The sequence below is a fragment of the Pleurodeles waltl genome, chromosome 10 (assembly GCF_031143425.1).
Source record: "Pleurodeles waltl isolate 20211129_DDA chromosome 10, aPleWal1.hap1.20221129, whole genome shotgun sequence".
Lineage (NCBI taxonomy): Eukaryota > Metazoa > Chordata > Amphibia > Caudata > Salamandridae > Pleurodeles > Pleurodeles waltl.
The window spans coordinates 47,457,544-47,475,010 of NC_090449.1; the positions used below are offsets into that span (position 1 = coordinate 47,457,544).

The following is a 17,467-nucleotide window of genomic DNA, read 5'->3' on the forward strand; positions in this document are numbered from 1 at the left end:
GACATTAGGAGTTTTTCACTACCAGGATATGTAAAACCAACATCCACATGTCCTACTTCTAAAATATCCTAGATGGCAAAGGAGCTTTCAAGGCATACTTTAGGAGTGATGTAAAAGTATGGAAAAGGAAGTTTTAAGCCTGGCAATAAAAGTTTTCACCAGGTCAACATGTCAGTTCAAAACTGCACTACAGGCTCCAGTGGTGAGCCTGAGCCCTGTTTTAAAGTGCTACTTTAGTGGGTGCCATAATCAGTGCTACAGACCCACTAGAAGTATTTAATTCACAGGCCCTGGGTATATGTGGTGCCCTTTACTAGGGACTACTTATACTTGAATTAAATGTGCCAATTGTAGATAATCCAATGTTACAATGTTTTAAGTAAAGACCACTTGCACTTTAGCACTGGTTAGCAGTAGTAAAGCACATATACAAATATTGATCAACTCAACTGTTATTGCTTTCTTCTGATTCAACTTCAATGGACACACTAGGTTTAATATCCAGTAGTATTTGATGCTAATTTACAGTTCATCTTCTTGAGGCCATGGCATGGTGTGATCATCTTGAACAACAGTAAAATCTCATCAGAAATGCAAATCCAAGATATCATATCTTTGACCCTTCAGGTAAGTTGACCACACACACCACTGAATTATGCACCACATCTAAAACCTACACCAACCACTCATGATTCTCTTATAACCCACACTAGAGAGAGAGGATACTCAAAAGATAAGCATCTCTCAACAAACTGGCACAGATGAAGAGTTAAAACAAGGCATATGTTCAACCTTCTAGAACCTATAAGACTGCCATTCATTTTTATAACAATAAAGGATGATGCCTCCCACAAAATATGATGAGTGGGCACTGTTTCTAATATATATCACAGATATTCATTGGGCTTGGACTCAGTGGGGGCCCCCTGAAGGGCTGTTGGTCCCCTAAAGGGTTGTTCTCCCACACGCGGCACACGACCTATAGGGGCCGGCATAATGCCTCTGATGCCATGAGAGTGTTTGAGAGATTCATGTGTCTGCATCTTTTGATATTTAGGATCAAGTAGACAGTGAGGGCAAGGGATCAGCCCAAGACCTGTCTCATGAATTACAATGCAACTGTAATTGATGATACTTTATTCTGGACAACTACAGTCTCTGTCAGAGCAAACATAAACACTACTTAGACCTGGACAGGTCAAGCAACAACATGCTTCATAGGAGGGATAAATATGGATGCACCTATATGCTTTTATGAGTGTGCAGGGAGGAGTGGAAAAATTCATAAGACATATAGCGAGTGTCACTAAATAAACTGCAATAGCCAAGGGTTCTCCAATATACTATGTGCATCAAAGCTACCTTTCTAGGCCAACTAACATATGCATAGTCATGACCGAACATTGTAACTCAACAGACCAACAAACAGGAGCAGCTCCTTTGCTATGGCAAAGAAGCGTCTCCCCACTGGCTATGCCAGAAGAAGAAAAATAAAACAATAGTTTTCTATTGTTTTATTTTTCTGCCTCTGGCACAGCAGTGCAGGGAGGGGCAGGGCTGGGACACGGGATGTGGGAGAGGGGAGGAAGGAAGAGTGCACTAAGTGCAAAAGTGTGTTTGGCCAGCCACTTGAGGTCGGCCAAACAAACATGCGCACTTAGGTTTCTCCAACCCAGCTGCATACACAGCCGGGCTGGAGAAACTGCACAGACCCCAGGCTTGTGTCTGAGCGGCAGTGACTGCTGCCAACAAACCACTTTAATTAATAGTATCAGGTATTATGGTAATTCTTTATTTTATTACCTTTTTTTTAATTGCACAATTACCTAGAATAAGGCATCCTTACACTAGAGATATCAAAAAAGCCAATTCAATAATAATTCAGGGAACATAAATGGTTTTAATGATTTTTTAAATTGAAGGTGATTATAAATCGGTCTAAGATTAATAGGAAGGGGAGGGGCTTGACCTGGAGCCACATAAAACTATTCATACAAACCAAGAGCTCTGGCCCTATCAGCCTGCAGCAACAGATGTCCTATCACGGGGGGATCACGGACCCAAGATGTAACAGTGGGTAAACTAAGGTCCCTAGAAGGCCAGTGGAGGTATCCCCCAACTCTCAGGGAGGACGCTGTACCTAAACCAAGAGCACCAGCCAGTGCTGTGCATTCATAGACCAAGATGGCAGCAGGTCACCTGGGCCTTACGACCTATCCGAGTGGCAGCTGCAGACTTGGGTGGAGGCATCGGACACTATCTGCACTGGGCCTGGGGGTGATGGAGGTTCAGAGGCGGGCTCAAGGGGTGCCAGGCCACTGGGGTGATGGAAGCCTGAAAGCAGGACCATGCAGGGACCAGAGGAGAACTGGGCAGAGGGCTGCTGCAGCAGGAAAGGAAGGAGAGGTCAGTGTGAGACCTCACCTGCGATGCCACCCAGAGGTGAAAGGTGAAGACAGGGCCATAATGACCAACAAAACACCACACTGGTGAGTGCCACAAAAGAGTGTGGTGTGGTGCTTCTGCCCCACAGTGCTTTGGGGGATGGGGTTGGTGTGCGACTCCTGTATGTTCTCCCCCAGGCCAAAGTCGTGGCTCTTGCTGTGGCTGGGAGTGGGGGGTGGAATGGGCTCCCTGGGGCAGTGGTGGCATATCCGCTGCGGGGTGCACCCTGATCCTAGAGGGCTGGCCCATGGCAGGGGAGGTGCTCGGGCCGGAGACAAAACATGGGGATGAAATGGGCAAAGCCCGCACCACCCGTGCATTTAGAGAGCCACAACAGTTGGGCCAGGCAAAAGGCACAAAACAGTCCCACCATGAGGACTCCCCTCAGTGTCAGGAGGGCATGAATAGCTGCCAGTCTGACAAAGAGGAAAAAAGCTGGGACGTCCACACTGCATTGATCCTAGTGGCCATCAAGTACACCAAGACTCTCCTGGACCACACGAGAGAGTGACCCAGGAGGTGGGGGTGCTGCGGGAGGACCTTAGAAAACTGGTGGAGAGAGTAGGCGTTATGGAGCGGACCATCACACGGTTAACGCTCAGAGTCCCAGAGTCGCCTTAATAGACTGGAGTCACCTTAAACTGTAAACGTGCAGCGCATGCTGGCCACAATGTTGGACGACTTGGAAAGCCGCTCTCTCTGCAACAATGTCTGGACAGTGGGACTCACTGAAAGAATGGAGGGTCCATTGCCTGTGCTCTATCGAGAGGAAGAGCTGCGTGCAGTGGTGCAACAGGGGTGATACTCAAAACTATTCACGGTGGAACCCACCAACTGGGGCCCTCCTGAGAGTGATGGTAGTTTGGCTCCTCAGCATCCGTGACAGGGAACCACAATTCTACAAGTGGCCTGGGTCCTGGGGACATGAGAGCTAGATGGAGGGACTGTGAACATCTACCCTGACAACACCAAAAAGGTCCAGAAATGGAGAGAGACCTATATTGGGGTAAAGAGAAATCTGAGACAACCAAAGATTAAATAAGGGCCACTATAGCCTGCCAAACTGTGCATCATGGACAATGCAGGCTCCCACGTCTTTGAAACTGTGACCGATGAACTCGGATGGCTGGAGGCCAAGGATCACCAGACCCCCAAGCTCCCTCAAGGCAAAGATGTGAACTGGAAAAAACAGAGGCCACGGAGAGACTGCAGAAATAGACATAGATCTACCCCCCCAGAACACAAGAGGTGGCCAAGAGATACTGGATGGTAGCCAAAATCCATATCAGCCAAGCCTGGTCTATGTGCACCAGATGGGACGTACTGGAAACAGACAAATAAACAACAGACGGGAGTCGTTAGCAATGAGAAATGAACACAAATGAGGGGAGGCTGCCATTGGTGACCCCCACTACAGAAAACCTACCGGCTGAGAGACCTGGAGACTTCTTTCGGGACTGTGGCCTGCCCCACTGCATCCTAACGCTGAGCCTCACTCACAGTCTGGGACAACTGTTACCAGAGGAGGGGGGAGTGAGGGTGACAGAACTACCCTACCCCCAATGCTCAAGACTTCTAAGCTCACTGTACAAGAAAGTGGGGAAAGGGATTGTTATCACTGTTGGATGGGATGATTTACAACTCTAGAGCAGGCAGACAGTGACCATTTAAGGGTGCTACACCAGGGATAGGGTGACTGGATTCCCAGAGCACATGAGCAGGAACCTCCAGATTGCCTTGTGGAATGTTAATGGCCTGGGTAATAATGTAAAATGGGGGATCATGCCAAAATTGTATTTATATTCTGACGTGACCCAGACATGGTCCTAATGCAAGATACCCAGTGAGCTGACAACAAAGGCAGGTCCCTTATTAGGGGGAAATATACAATGGCAGTACATGTGATATTCATATTGGTCTCCAGAGCAGTGAAACATAAAAAGGTTCCCTTTAATATTACCCAAATGTGAGCAGTACTGGAAGGCATTATGAGAGTTGCATTGGCTTCCAGTGGAGAAGAGTCAGGTTTAAGGATATTTGTTTGGAACATAAAACTCTATGGAGATGGTCCCACATACCTGAAGAAAATGTTTGCTTAGTATAGTCCTTCTCAAGATTTTCGCTCAACCAACTCTAAGACTGTTAAGTTTGGTAAATTAAAAAATAAGACTCGGGGAGGTAGGAGTTTTGTATATTGTACTGCACTTCTCTGGAATAACCTACCTGCATATGTAAGAGGTCAATCTATTCTATGCAGCTTTAGGAAACAACTTAAAATATGGCTAGTTAGATGTAACTGCAAGTCTTAGTCTGTTTGTTCTCTAGCAAGTGATATAGATATCCACTCCAAGATGCCATTGCCATTCGCGACTTACATGCCAAACAATTTCTTAAGTTTGATGAAGCTGGCTGACCTGTGACGGTTCAAATCCCAGACCAACAAAAATACTCATATGCAGTCAATGTCATGCCGTCATTATTTATGCTAGACTACCTCCTAGTCCCACAGCATCAAATTGGCTGATATGGCAATGCCCAGTACCTGCTCAGAGGTATCTCAGATCACTCCCCTATGACCACAACATGGCATGTGCACCAGGGGAGCTAGATGACAAAGATGGAAAATAGATTCATGGAACTTACCTATTGGGGCACCATAAAATACCTAACAGACAGATCCAAAGGCTACTGCAACAACTGTAAGGGATCAGTGGAATGGGGTGGTCTTGTGGGACGCAGACAAGATGGTAATCCAACTGATCTTTCACACAGTGGGGAGAAAAAAGAGGACACAGCAGGAATGTTGGGTTTTGGAGAAAACTAGTGCGGGGGAGGTGGAGTTCGTAACCTCAACAATGCCGGTATTGGTGACTAAAGATGAAAGATCCAATAGGACTACAGCACCCCGGCATGGCAGGAACCTAGGGCCCACTACCGGGCAAAACAAGGGTGGGTCTATTTGTTTGGAAACAAGGCTGGGAAGCTCCAGGCCTGGGTGGGCATGTTGGAGGAAGGACAGAAATAAATATATAAACTAAGAGTGAGGGATGGTGCTATGGTGGAGACGTTGGTGAGTATAGCCCAGGCGATGGCTGGACATTGGTGGGACATTGGCGGGAAATGCACTGCTCACAAACACCATACAATGAGAAGGAGCTACTGGACTTTGCCTGGGAAATCTCAACCTCACCCTGGAAGACAAGGCTCGAGAAACACTTGAGTCCAAGAAATAATTGAGGCCCTGACCTATTTGAAGAGGTTTTAAGCACCAGGTCCTAATGGTTTTTCACCTGAATTTTGTAGGTGCCTCCATGCTCAGATAGTAATATCTTAGGAGTTCCAGACAGAAGGGTAACTTAGTGGATGACCAGTGTCTGACCCTGATAGTATTCATACATAAGGCTGGAAAGCTGTGGGAGCACTGCTTGTCCTATCAGATCATCCTGCTAGAGCAGGTCCTCGTGAGACGTTTGCTCTAAGTGATAAAATTCCTAGTGGCAACTGACCAGTCAGGGTTCATGCTACATAGAGCGTCATGGCACAACCTCGGAAGCCTATTTGGCTGTTTGATTTTATCTCTAGACACAGAAAAAGTGTTTGATTTAGTAGAATGGTCCTACCTAATGGTAATGCAGGAAAAAGAGCTTTGTAAATATTTTCCTAGGGCGGGTCAAACTGTTCTATTGGGACCCAGTGGCGAAGGTATGAGTAAATGGCACATTATCAGAAGAAATACCAATAGAAAGGTGTATGAGGCCGGGATACCCACTGTCCCCACTACTGTTTGGAGTGGGACTGGAGTAATTTGAGATCTGGATATGCAGTGGTGCCCAACTTTGGGGCCTGCATTGGGACCCTGCCCAGGAGGATGCAATATCCCTCTACGCAGATGACATCCCTCTATATCTGTCAGACCCGACCAGTTCCTCCCACGCATACTGGAGATACTGCAGGTCATTGGACATACACAGGACTCCAAATTAACTGAAGCCAATTGATGGACTATTCTCTGACAGATAAGTACCTCCCCCTCACGGACACCTTCTGGTGCACTGGGAGCCAAAATGTTTCAAGTACGTAGGCATCTATATTACGACCTATCAGGAACAGTTTTTTTTGGAGAACCTGGGAAGATTCCTGGATGCCTATAGGCAGGATATACACCATTGGCAGAGCCTTCCGTTGTCACTGCTGGGTAAAGTGGCACTGTTCAAAATTATTTACATGCCCAAATTCCACTATGTCCTCCAAAGTATACCCTACTCGATTCTGAATAGGTTTTTCCGGCAGGTAGATGAGGTCACTTCAACACTGGTCTTGGATTTGGTGGGGGGAATCTCATGGATTTTCTTAGCAATATTGATGAGGAAGACATGAGACAGAGGCATAGCTTTACCGAACTAGAGGCTGTACTACTGAGCAGCACAGTTGGTGGTGGTGAATGACTGGCTTTTCTCTGACCAGCACAAATCATCCCTCCTAGTGGATAGAATGCCATTCGATGGGATATCTCTGTCAAATGTAAGGAGGAGGGAAGAAACATGGGCTCCAATCATTAATGCCTTTGTGGTGTATACTTGGAAGAGAGCAGTGTGAGCCCCGGGCTGGCAGTGGAAGATAACAATGATGGCACTGCTGAGGGAGGAAGAGGCCCTGAAACATCTCACGGAGATCAAGTGCTATAAAAAAAATGGGACATGTGGGGTATCATGGTTTTAGGGGATGTATGGAAGGATGGACAGCTGATGCAGTATATACTGAAGCAGCACACCGCCCCACTAGGTGACCTGCTGGAGAAAACCCCTTTTGAGTGTAGGGTACTAGTCTCTCCTTTGCATAACCACACCATTTCACTAGTCTAAGCAACACTCCTAGCTCATAGTCTCCTCCCCCTAGGCTCATTCAGACACAGGTGGGAACAAGGTCTAGGTAGACTATAGGATAACATGTGAGGTGAGGTCTAATGCTACCCACGGGAGGTGGCGATATGAAAGGGTTTTCACCTGGTACAGTTAAAGTTGCTAAACAGAGAGCACTACATGAGGGAGATTATAAATGAAACGGTACGTTGGAAGATTGGCTTGTGCTTGAGGTCTGGAGAGGCACACTGCTACATACCATGTGGAGTGGCTACCAGTGAGGAGTTAATGGGAGAGAGGTAGGGATAGGTAGTGAAAGAATATTGAAAGTGAGAGATGCAGTTACACCTCACACCCCAGTTGGTTACTTTGGGCATATGGGGCGAGCCAACAATTGAATGATACAGACTGCTCTTCTGCAAAAAAGACCTAGCTTTTGCCTGAAGGACTTAATTAAATGATGGGGCAGCCCCTCAACCCTTAATTTTAGGGAGTGGGAATCAATCCTTGACTGGTGCATAAGGGTGGAGCAGCTTGCATATAAAGCCCGAACCTGCCCCCACAAATTCAAGAAAGTATGGAATCCCTAGAGGAATGAAGAGCCAAGCCACTGATTTTAGATCCACATCCATAACGACCTATCATTTTCAACTTGATACTACTTGTCTAGACAAGTTCATGTTGTGAGAGAGGATGGTAGGGGGGCTGCCTTGTTGACTGGCCCAAGTGCAATGTATGTTTTATGTTGCAAATGCATAAAAGATTAGTTAGGAGGTGTTAGAAAAGGGGTCTTTGGTTGACAGTCAGGTTACCCCCTGTTCAAGCAAGGACCCTCACTCTAGTCAGGGTAAAAGAGAATCACCCTCAGCTAACCCCTGCTTACCCCCTTGGTAGCTTGGCAGAGCTGTAGGCTTAACTTTAGAGTGCTAGGTGTAAAGTATTTGTACCAACACACACAGTGGCCCTCATTACAACATTTGCGGTAAATCCCGCTTACCGCCGTGCAGAAGACCTCCAACACACCGCTGCGGCAGCAGAATTCCGCTACAGCTATTACGACCCACAGGCCGGAATCCGCCAAAATCCAGACACCCACACAAGTCCGCCACACCAAAGGTCAGTGATAAACTGGCGATAACAAAACCTCCACCGCCACGCCAACAGGAATACGCCCACACTATCATGACCCACAAATCCACGCAGCGGTCTTTCAACTGTGGTATTCCATTGGTGGTACACACCGCCACACTCAAAATACACACACATTTACAAAACACAACCACCTTGGACAATTCCAAATACACACACCTGATACACATACACACACCACTCCCACACACCCAATCCAATATAAAACACACACCCACATCACCCACAAACCCTTACGACCAGAATTGCGACAGAAGGCCAGAGAGAGAGACACCACCAGAAACAACACTAGCATCCACAGGCACACAACACCATCACTCACACAACATCCACGCACCTCAGACAACACACAAAAAAACACATCCCCTCACACATCACAACACACACCACCTCACACATCACCCACACCACACCATGGCACCGCAAAGACACCCTAGGTTCTCTGAGGAGGAGCTCAGGGTCATGGAGGAGGAAATCGTCCGGGTAGAGCCACAGCTATTCGCATCACAGGTGCAGCACACCTCCATAGCTAGGAAGATGGAGCTATGGCGCAGAATGGTAGACAGGGTCAATGCAGTGGGACAGCATCCAAGAACACAGGATGACATCAGGAAGAGGTGGAATGACCTACGGGGGAAGGTGCGTTCCGTGGTCTCAAGACACCAGATTGCAGTCCAGAGGACTGGCAGCAGACCCCCACCTCCTCCCCTACAACTTACAACATGGGAGGAACAGGTCTTGGCTATCCTGCATCCTGAGGGCCCCGCAGGAGTAGCAGGAGGAATGGACTCTGGTAAGTCAAATCTTAACTATTACACCCCCACCTTATCTGCATGCCATCACATACCCCACCCTCACCCTCACCCCCATCACTACAACACCTCACATATGCCCCACTATCACAACCCACACATCCCAATACCAAGCCCTGCATGCAACACCAAAGCATGGACACCTATCACCAAAGCATGTCCTCTACAGATACCCACACAGATCCCCAAACCAAATATCACACAAGGTCCTAAACAAGAATGTAAGCACTGGGGTACAGGGTCACCCACCCATTGCACACGATGGCACACCCAGATGCAATAATCATGCTTTTACACCCCTGCAGGACCCCTACCCAACGTCACCGGACAGGAGATTCCAGACATGTCCACTCCCCCCACAGAAGAGGCCGACAGTGATGACAGCAGCGCTGTCCAACTGGATCTAGATGACTAGCCCGGCCGATCTGGGACCTGGGGACAGTCGGTTCCCGGCACACTGCCACCACAGAGCCTCCCTCCCTAAGGAAAATCCAGCACAGCACCCACCCAGCGGGCCCATACCTCTGTCCCCAGGACACGTCAAGCAGCAGTGTGTCCACCACTACAGGGAGCCCACGCAAACCCACCACCCCAAGAACATCAGGGACCTGGGGGCAGTGGCAGTGGGCACAAGGTTCGGGGACAGAGGAACAGGAAAACCGGGGAACCGGGAGGACTGCTGTGTGACAGTGGGAGGACAGGCCCAGGGAACCCACTCTCCACGAGGCCCTCTCCAACATCATGGGAGCCTACCACCATTCCCAGGAGACAATGGCAGCATAAAGGACCAAGTTTCAGGAGACCCAGCGGCTGCAGGAGGAACAGTATTTGGGGATCAGGGAGGAACTCAAGTCCATCAACACCACCCTGGTCACCATTGTAGGGGTGCTGAAGGACCTTGTGAACACCAGGAGGTACACTGTGGCACAACAAGGGGCCCCTGACACTAGCCTGGATGATGAACAGCCCACCACCTCCACTGGCGCTAGTGGACAGGAGGCACCGCCACAGGACCACAACACCAACACCCCTCCCCCTGCTGATGGAGAACCACCCCCCAAACTGTCCCTGAGATCCAGGCACAAGACAGAGAACAATGCCAAGACCCCCGCCAAGAAATGAGACCACCCTGAATGTCATCCTTCTGTCCCACTTCGTCACCCTGTCCATCCATCAACTGCCCTAGCTAAACTTCCTATGCCCCTTTGGACAATGCACCTGTGAAACAAATAGACTGGACTCTGCCATGGACAATCCTCCACCATTCCCCCTGCCCATTTTACAAACCCCTCCACTAATTTGCACTTAAATAAACACCCTTGAATCACAAAACAATCTGGAGTCAGTTTGTGCTTTCACAAATGTGTATTTGCTATAACTAACGCACATAGCAATGTCGATTGTATTGTCAGCATACCTATGTCACACAGCTCTAGTCCATGAGGTAATTTAGCAGAGGTCACACAGTGAGACCCACATCTGTGAAATGGAAATACAAAGTGACAAGTCAGGGTCCATACACTGGGTGAAAGTGACAGACATATCCTAGGTCTAACAATTGTATGAGATGTGGGAGGCAGTGATGTCTTCTTACCTGTGTCTCACTGGAAGTATTGCTGGATAACCTTGTTTCTGTTGTCGATATCCTCTTCTTCTGCCTCCTCTTCTTCACTGTCCACAGGCTCCACAGCTGCCACAAGACCTCCAGCTGGACCATCCTCCTGCAGAAAAGGCACCTGTCATCGCAAAGCCAGGTTGTGCAGCATACAGCAGGCCACAATGATCTGGCACACCTTCTTTGGTGAGTAGTAGAGAGAACCACCCGTCATATGGAGGCACCGGAACCTGGCCTTCAGGAGGCCGAAGGTGCTTTCGATCACTTTCCTTGTTCGCCCATGTGCCTCATTGTAGCGTTCCTCTGCCCTTGTCCTGGGATTTCTCACTGGGGTCAGTAACCATGACAGGTTGGGGTACCCAGAGTCACCTGCAAATGTCGAAGGAACAACTGTTAGACACACACTAACCCTTAGGGACAACCCCAGGCAATCATTTACACGGTATAGGGTCCTTGTCCTCACCTATTAGCCACACATGGTGCCTCTGAATTTGCCCCATCACATAAGGGATGCTGCTATTCCTCAGAATGTAAGTGTCATGCACTGAGGCTGGAAACTTGCCATTCACATGGGAGATGTACTGGTCGGCCAAGAACACCATCAGCACATTCATTGAATGGTAGCTCTTCGGTTTCTGTACACCTGTTCACTCCTGCGTTGGGCACCAATGCCACATGTGTCCATTCAATGGCACCTATGATGTTGTGGATATGTCCCAGGGCATAGAAGTCACCTTTCACTGTAGGCAAATCCTCCACCTGAGGCAAAATGATGTAGCTGCGCATGTGTTTCAGCAGGGCAGACAACAATCTGGACAACATGTTTGAGAACATAGGCTCGGACATCCCTGATGCAATGGCCACTGTGGTTTGAAAAGACCCACTTGCCAGGAAATGGAGTACTGACAGGACCTGCACTAGAGAGGGGATTCCTGTGGGATGGCGGATAGCTGACATCAGGTCTGGCTCCAACTGGGCACACAGTTCCTGGATTGTGGCACGATCAAGTCTGTAAGTGATAATGATGTGTCTGTCTTCCATTGTCGACAGGTCCACCAGCAGTCTGTACACCGGAGGATGCCGCTATTTCCTCACTTGCCCCAGGGGACGTGCCCTATGGACAAGAACAGCGAGCACAGAGTTAACAAACACTGAGGTATTAAAAAAATATTTATTGCACACATTTGTCAATCCGCAATGTGCCTGTCACTGTGTGTATGCAAGACCTAGATAAGTGTGACGCATTTAAAATTATTGCCATGTGGCCCGATAAAATGGTGGCTTCCTGACCTGTAATGTGGGACAAGGGGATATGAGGTAACTGCGCTGGCGTTGTACACCGTTGCGGTAGGCGGTCGAAGACCGCGGCGCAATCCTGTATTGGTTAACATTGGCCCTATCGGTCCCAGGAGCCAATGACGATGTATGCCGGCGGTGACGGTACGCACCGCCGCGGACGTGACCGCCATTTTCTGTCTGTTCACTCACTTGATACCTGACCTTCGACAGGAGAGGACCTACACTGCAAGTGTTGCTGTGACCTCATTCTGGAAGCCACGATGGCTCATGTGTCTGGGGAAAGGGCTCCTGCCTTTACTTCGGAGGAGTTGGAGAAGTTAGTGGATGGGGTCCTCCCCCAGTACACGCTACTCTACGGTCCTCCAGACAAACAGGTGAGTCCACTGTGAGCATGCTGTATGGGCATTGCCTGTTTGGAGTGGTGTGGATGGAAGATACGGGGGGACGGAGGCCTGCATGAGCGGATGGTGAGTGTATGTGCATCAGGGCAAGGGTGGGACCGTGGGTCAATGACTGTGATGGTTCAGACAGTTAAAGATTATCCTTTTCCCCTGTACTATTCCTCTAGGTCAGCGCCCACCAAAAGAAGGATATTTGGCGTGCCATCACCAAGGACAGACGGAGCACCCACTGCCGGAAAAGATGGGAGGACATTCGCCGCTGGAGCAAGAAGACAGCGGAGGCCCAGCTGGGGATGGCCTCCCAACGTGGGAGGGGTGCCCATCACATCATGACCCCCCTGATGTTCCGGATCCTGGCGGTGGCGTATCTGGAGTTGGATGGGCACTTGAGGGCATCACAGCAGCCACAAGGGGTGAATACAGTCACAGCCATCTGACTGTGCGCGTATTACGAGGTGTCTGGGTGGGGGAGGTGGCCTTTGTGGAATTCCCTAGGCCAGGGTGAGTTTTGTAGGCAAGGTCCCTTTGTAAGGTAGGTTATGTGGCACCTCAACCCCACCAGTGGTAAGAGCCAACTACACCTAGTCAGGCTCCTGTCTCTTACATGTGTGCAGCAATCGGGCACAGGCCTTGTACCCCATGTCCCTTGGATTAATTAAGGAACTCTAAGTGCATGGTGTTGTGCAGAGGGCTGCTGTGTCTGTAGTGTACGCCAACGGTAGCGGTACTGCATGCACGGAACATGTCTTTCTTCTGTCTTTCCCTCCCCCCCTTTTTGTGGTCTCTCTGTTCTTGCGTGCATTAGCATCATCAGGTGGAGGAGCAGTGCCACCGGAGCAGGAGGGAGCTGTATCCCACATGGCCCTGGAGGGCGAGACAACGGAGTATGAAGCCACCAGTGGGATGGAGAGCAAGGGGAGCTCCACGGAGGGGACAGGAGGTGACATCAGTTACAGCGACTTCTCCTCTGATGGATGCTCCCTTGCTGTGGCGGGCCCCTCTGTGCCCCCCACATCAACAGGTACAGCCACCACTGCCCCTACCAGCACCGCCCTCCCAGCAGCCCCTCAGCGTGTGTCCTGTGGCCGCTCACCCAGGAGGGTGGGCATCTCCTTCGCCCCAGGCACCTCAGGCCCTGCCCCAGTCAGCCCTGCTGCCCTCAGTGAGGAGGCTATTGACCTCCTGAGATCCCTCACTGTTGGGCAGTCTACCATTGTGAATGCCATCCAGGGTGTTGAGAGGCATTTGCAACAAACAAATGCATACCTGGAGGGCATTCATTCTGGCCAGGCAGCCCAACAGAGAGCATTTTAGGCTCTGGCCTCTGCACTGATGGCAGCCATTGTCCCTATGTCCAGCCTCCCTCCTCCAACTTCCTTCACCCAGACCCAATACCCTGTACCTCAGCCTATCCCAAGCACACCATTAGACAAGCATGCACACACCTCAACACACAAGAGTGGCTCTGGCAAACATAATCACCACACATCCCACAGGCACTCACACAAGCATCATACCCATGCACACATACCAACATCCACTGTGTCCCCCTCCTCCACGTCTGCCTCCCTGTTTCGTCTCCACTCACACCTGCATGCACCACATCTTCAGCCACTACCTCCATCACCAGCACGCCCATCACCACACACCGCTCACGTGCACTCACGACCCCCACTACCATTCACACATCCCCTGTGTCCTCTACCAGTGTGTCTGTGAGCCCTCCTCCCAAAGTACACAAACGCAGCCACACACCCACCCAACAGCCATCCTCCTCACAACAGCCTCCAGCCCATGCACCTTCCCCCAAAGTCAGCAAACGTACACCTCCTACATCCACTACCTCTTCCTCCACTCCCAAACCCCCTCCATCTACCCGTCCTAGTGTGTCTAAAAAGCTTTTCCTATCTAATGTTGACCTCTTCCCTACACCTCCCACCCCGTCCACCCTCTAGGGACCACCTTTCCAGGTCCCAACACAGCACCTAAGCCACCACATTACCGGGCACAGTGGTGCCAGCAATTACGGGCTTTTGGAGTGCGCCAAGCAACAGGGTTGCCATCGTTCCACGGAGCGAAGGCAAGGACATTCTGCCACCTCCAGAAGTAAAAAAGTTGCCCACATCCCATAGGGAGAAGGCGTAAACACCTGCCACGAAGGGCTCAGTCAAAACAAAAGTGGATAGTGGCAAGACAGCTGCTCCACCATCCAAGGTGGGGAAGGGCCAGAAGATCAAGGGCTGGTCCACCTCGACGCCAACCTGCAAGGCGGACAAGACCGCCACCATCACCGCCACTTGCACCGCCACACGCACCGCCACCTGCACCGCAGTCACTGAGCCCGCCGCCAGCACCGCAGTCGCTGAGCCCGCCACCAGCACCACAGTCACTGATCCTGCCACCACCACCGCAGTCACTGAGCCCGCCACCAGCACTTCAGTCACTGAGCCCACCACCACAGTCACTGAGCCCACCACCAGCACCGCCACCACAAGGACCGCCGCCACAAAGACCGCCGCCAGCACCGATGCCACAGAGCCCACCGCCAGCATCGACCCCACAGAGTCCACTGCAAGCACCGCCGCTACTGACACCACCGCCAGCACCGATGCCACAGAGTCCGTCACAAGCACCGCCGCTACTGACACCGCTGCCAGCACCGCCAGCGGCCCCACTACATCCTTAGCCAGTGGCACCACTGCATGCATGGCTGCCATCCCCAGTGGTCAGTCGCCCGAGGCTGGTGGTCAGTTCCAGGAGCCTGGGCAACTTGCATGTTGCACCACCGTCAGTGGAGTGTCACATCCACTACCTCAGTCCTTGGCAGGATGAAGCACTCTGGGCACAAAGCCCCCTCCAGAACCAGTGGAGAAAGACATCCACTACCTCAGTCCTTGGCAAGATGAAGCACTCTGGGCACAAAGCCCCCTCCAGAACCTGTGGAGAAAGACATCCACTACTGCAGTCCTTGGCAGGATGAAGCACTCCGGGCACAAAGCCCCCTCCAGAACCAGCGGAGACTGTTATTCACTTGAGAGACTGTGGCTTTGCACTCCCCAGGATAAAGCAGTGGGCAAACCACCCACTGGAGAGACTTGAGAGACTGTGGCTTTGTACTCCCCAGGATAAATCAGTGGGCAAACCACCCACTGGAGAGACTTGAGAGACTGTGGCTCTGCACTCCCCAGGATAAAGCAGTGGGCAAACCACCCACTGGAGAGACTTGAGAGACTGTGACTTTGCACTCCCCAGGATACATCAATGGGCATGGAGCCCCTCATGGAGCTAGCGTCCTGCACTCATCCGGCTGAGGTGTCCCCCCTTCCCTTCCCCCTGAGGTGCCTGTTTCATTTTGATCTGATGCCCCAGCAGTGTTCTCTCCGTTTGGAGTCTGGTGTCGAGTGTGGGCCCACCCATGCATTTTGGGCCCAGTGGTCCACGGACTATGAATGGTGCACTATCCGGACTTGTATAGTTGGTGTACATTATTGTTTATACTGTATTTAAAGTTTTGACTAATGGATTTTTATTGATTACAATCATTCAACTCATTTCCTTTTGTCATTGCGTTCTTCCATGAGTGGTTGGGTGGTGTAAATGTAATGTTGCAGCAAGTATTTGTGTGTATGTTGTTGTGGGTGAGGGTGGGGTTTTGCGTGTTGCGTGTTGTGTCACTCTCTTTTCCCTCCCTCCTCCCCTGTGTTGTAGGTGCAGTACTCACCGTGGTCGTCGCCGCCGTCGTACGAGCTCCTGGTAGAGGAGCAGGAATACTATTGCAGGGAGTATTTGGAGTTCTGGCTCCATGGCATCCTGGTTCCACGTGGAATGTGTAGAGGTGAGTGTTTTCCCTTCCAAGTCCTGTTTCTGCCGTGTTTTTGTTCGTGTTGGTTCCGCCCCGGAAAAGGTGGCGGATTGGCCTCTCATAATACTGTGGGCGGTACATTGTCTTCCGCCTGTGTGTTGGCGGTGACCGCCAGGCTGTTTGTTTGTACCGCTGTGGCGGTCGGAGTGTTAAAGTGGCTGACTACAGTATGTTGGCGGTTTCCGCCATGGTCGTGATTCCATTTTTTTTTACTGCCGGCCTGTTGGCGGTCTTACCGCCGCTTTAACACAGACTGCCAGGGTTGTCATGAGGGCCAGTAACTTAATGAAAACACTACAAAATGACACAACACCAGTTTAGGAAAATAGGAAATATTTATCTAAATAAAACAAGACCAAAACGACAAAAATCCACAAGCCAAGTTATCAATAAAAAGGTAAAAAGAGTCTTTAAGCAGTTTTAAACACACACTAACACTGTTAGTGTGAAAAAGTACCTTGGGTACGTCACAAATAACCCCACACGGGCGAGTGTGCGTCAAAAAGGGCTTGCGATGCTTTGATTCTACTCACGTGTGGGATCGTGTGTCATTTCTCCTTTCGATGGGATAGCGATGCATCGATCCGGTCAGCGTTCTCTGGTCCGGGCAGGCCTTGCGTAGTTTTTCCACACCCAGCAGTACTTGAGTTGGAAATCCAGCCGCATGATGATCCGAAAACCCTGCGGTGTGGATTGTGATCTCCCAGCCTCTATCAGCGATGCTGCATGTAATTTCTCCTGCTCTGTGCGTCGATTTTTCGGTTGCATTTCCTGCGAGCGTCGCTTCTCAGTTGCTGAGCCGGCGGCGTGTTGTTTCTAAAGCCACAGATCGGAGTTGCACCAATCTTTTCCCTGCACGGCGCTCTGTGCATGGATTTCCTTGTCTTTAGGCTGCCAGCTTCTCCTTTCAGGGTCCCAGGATCTGGATGGGCACCACAGGGCAGAGTAGGAGTCTCTCCAGAGAGTCCACGTGCTGGCAGAAAGAAGTCTTTGCTGTTCCTGAGACTTCAAACAACAGGAGGCAA

The 17,467-nt window shown here is 50.4% G+C and overlaps 1 protein-coding gene across 1 annotated transcript in view; it reads left to right on the top strand.

The window, feature by feature from the left end:
- Positions 1–3,517: 3,517 nt before the first annotated feature.
- LOC138262360 (extracellular calcium-sensing receptor-like) overlaps positions 3,518–17,467 on the top strand; it is a 163,312-nt gene continuing 149,362 nt past the window's right edge. Inside the window, exon 1 of the mRNA XM_069212259.1 lies at positions 3,518–3,619. Coding sequence (XP_069068360.1) covers positions 3,518–3,619 — 102 coding nt within the window. The remainder of the gene's footprint in view (positions 3,620–17,467) is intronic.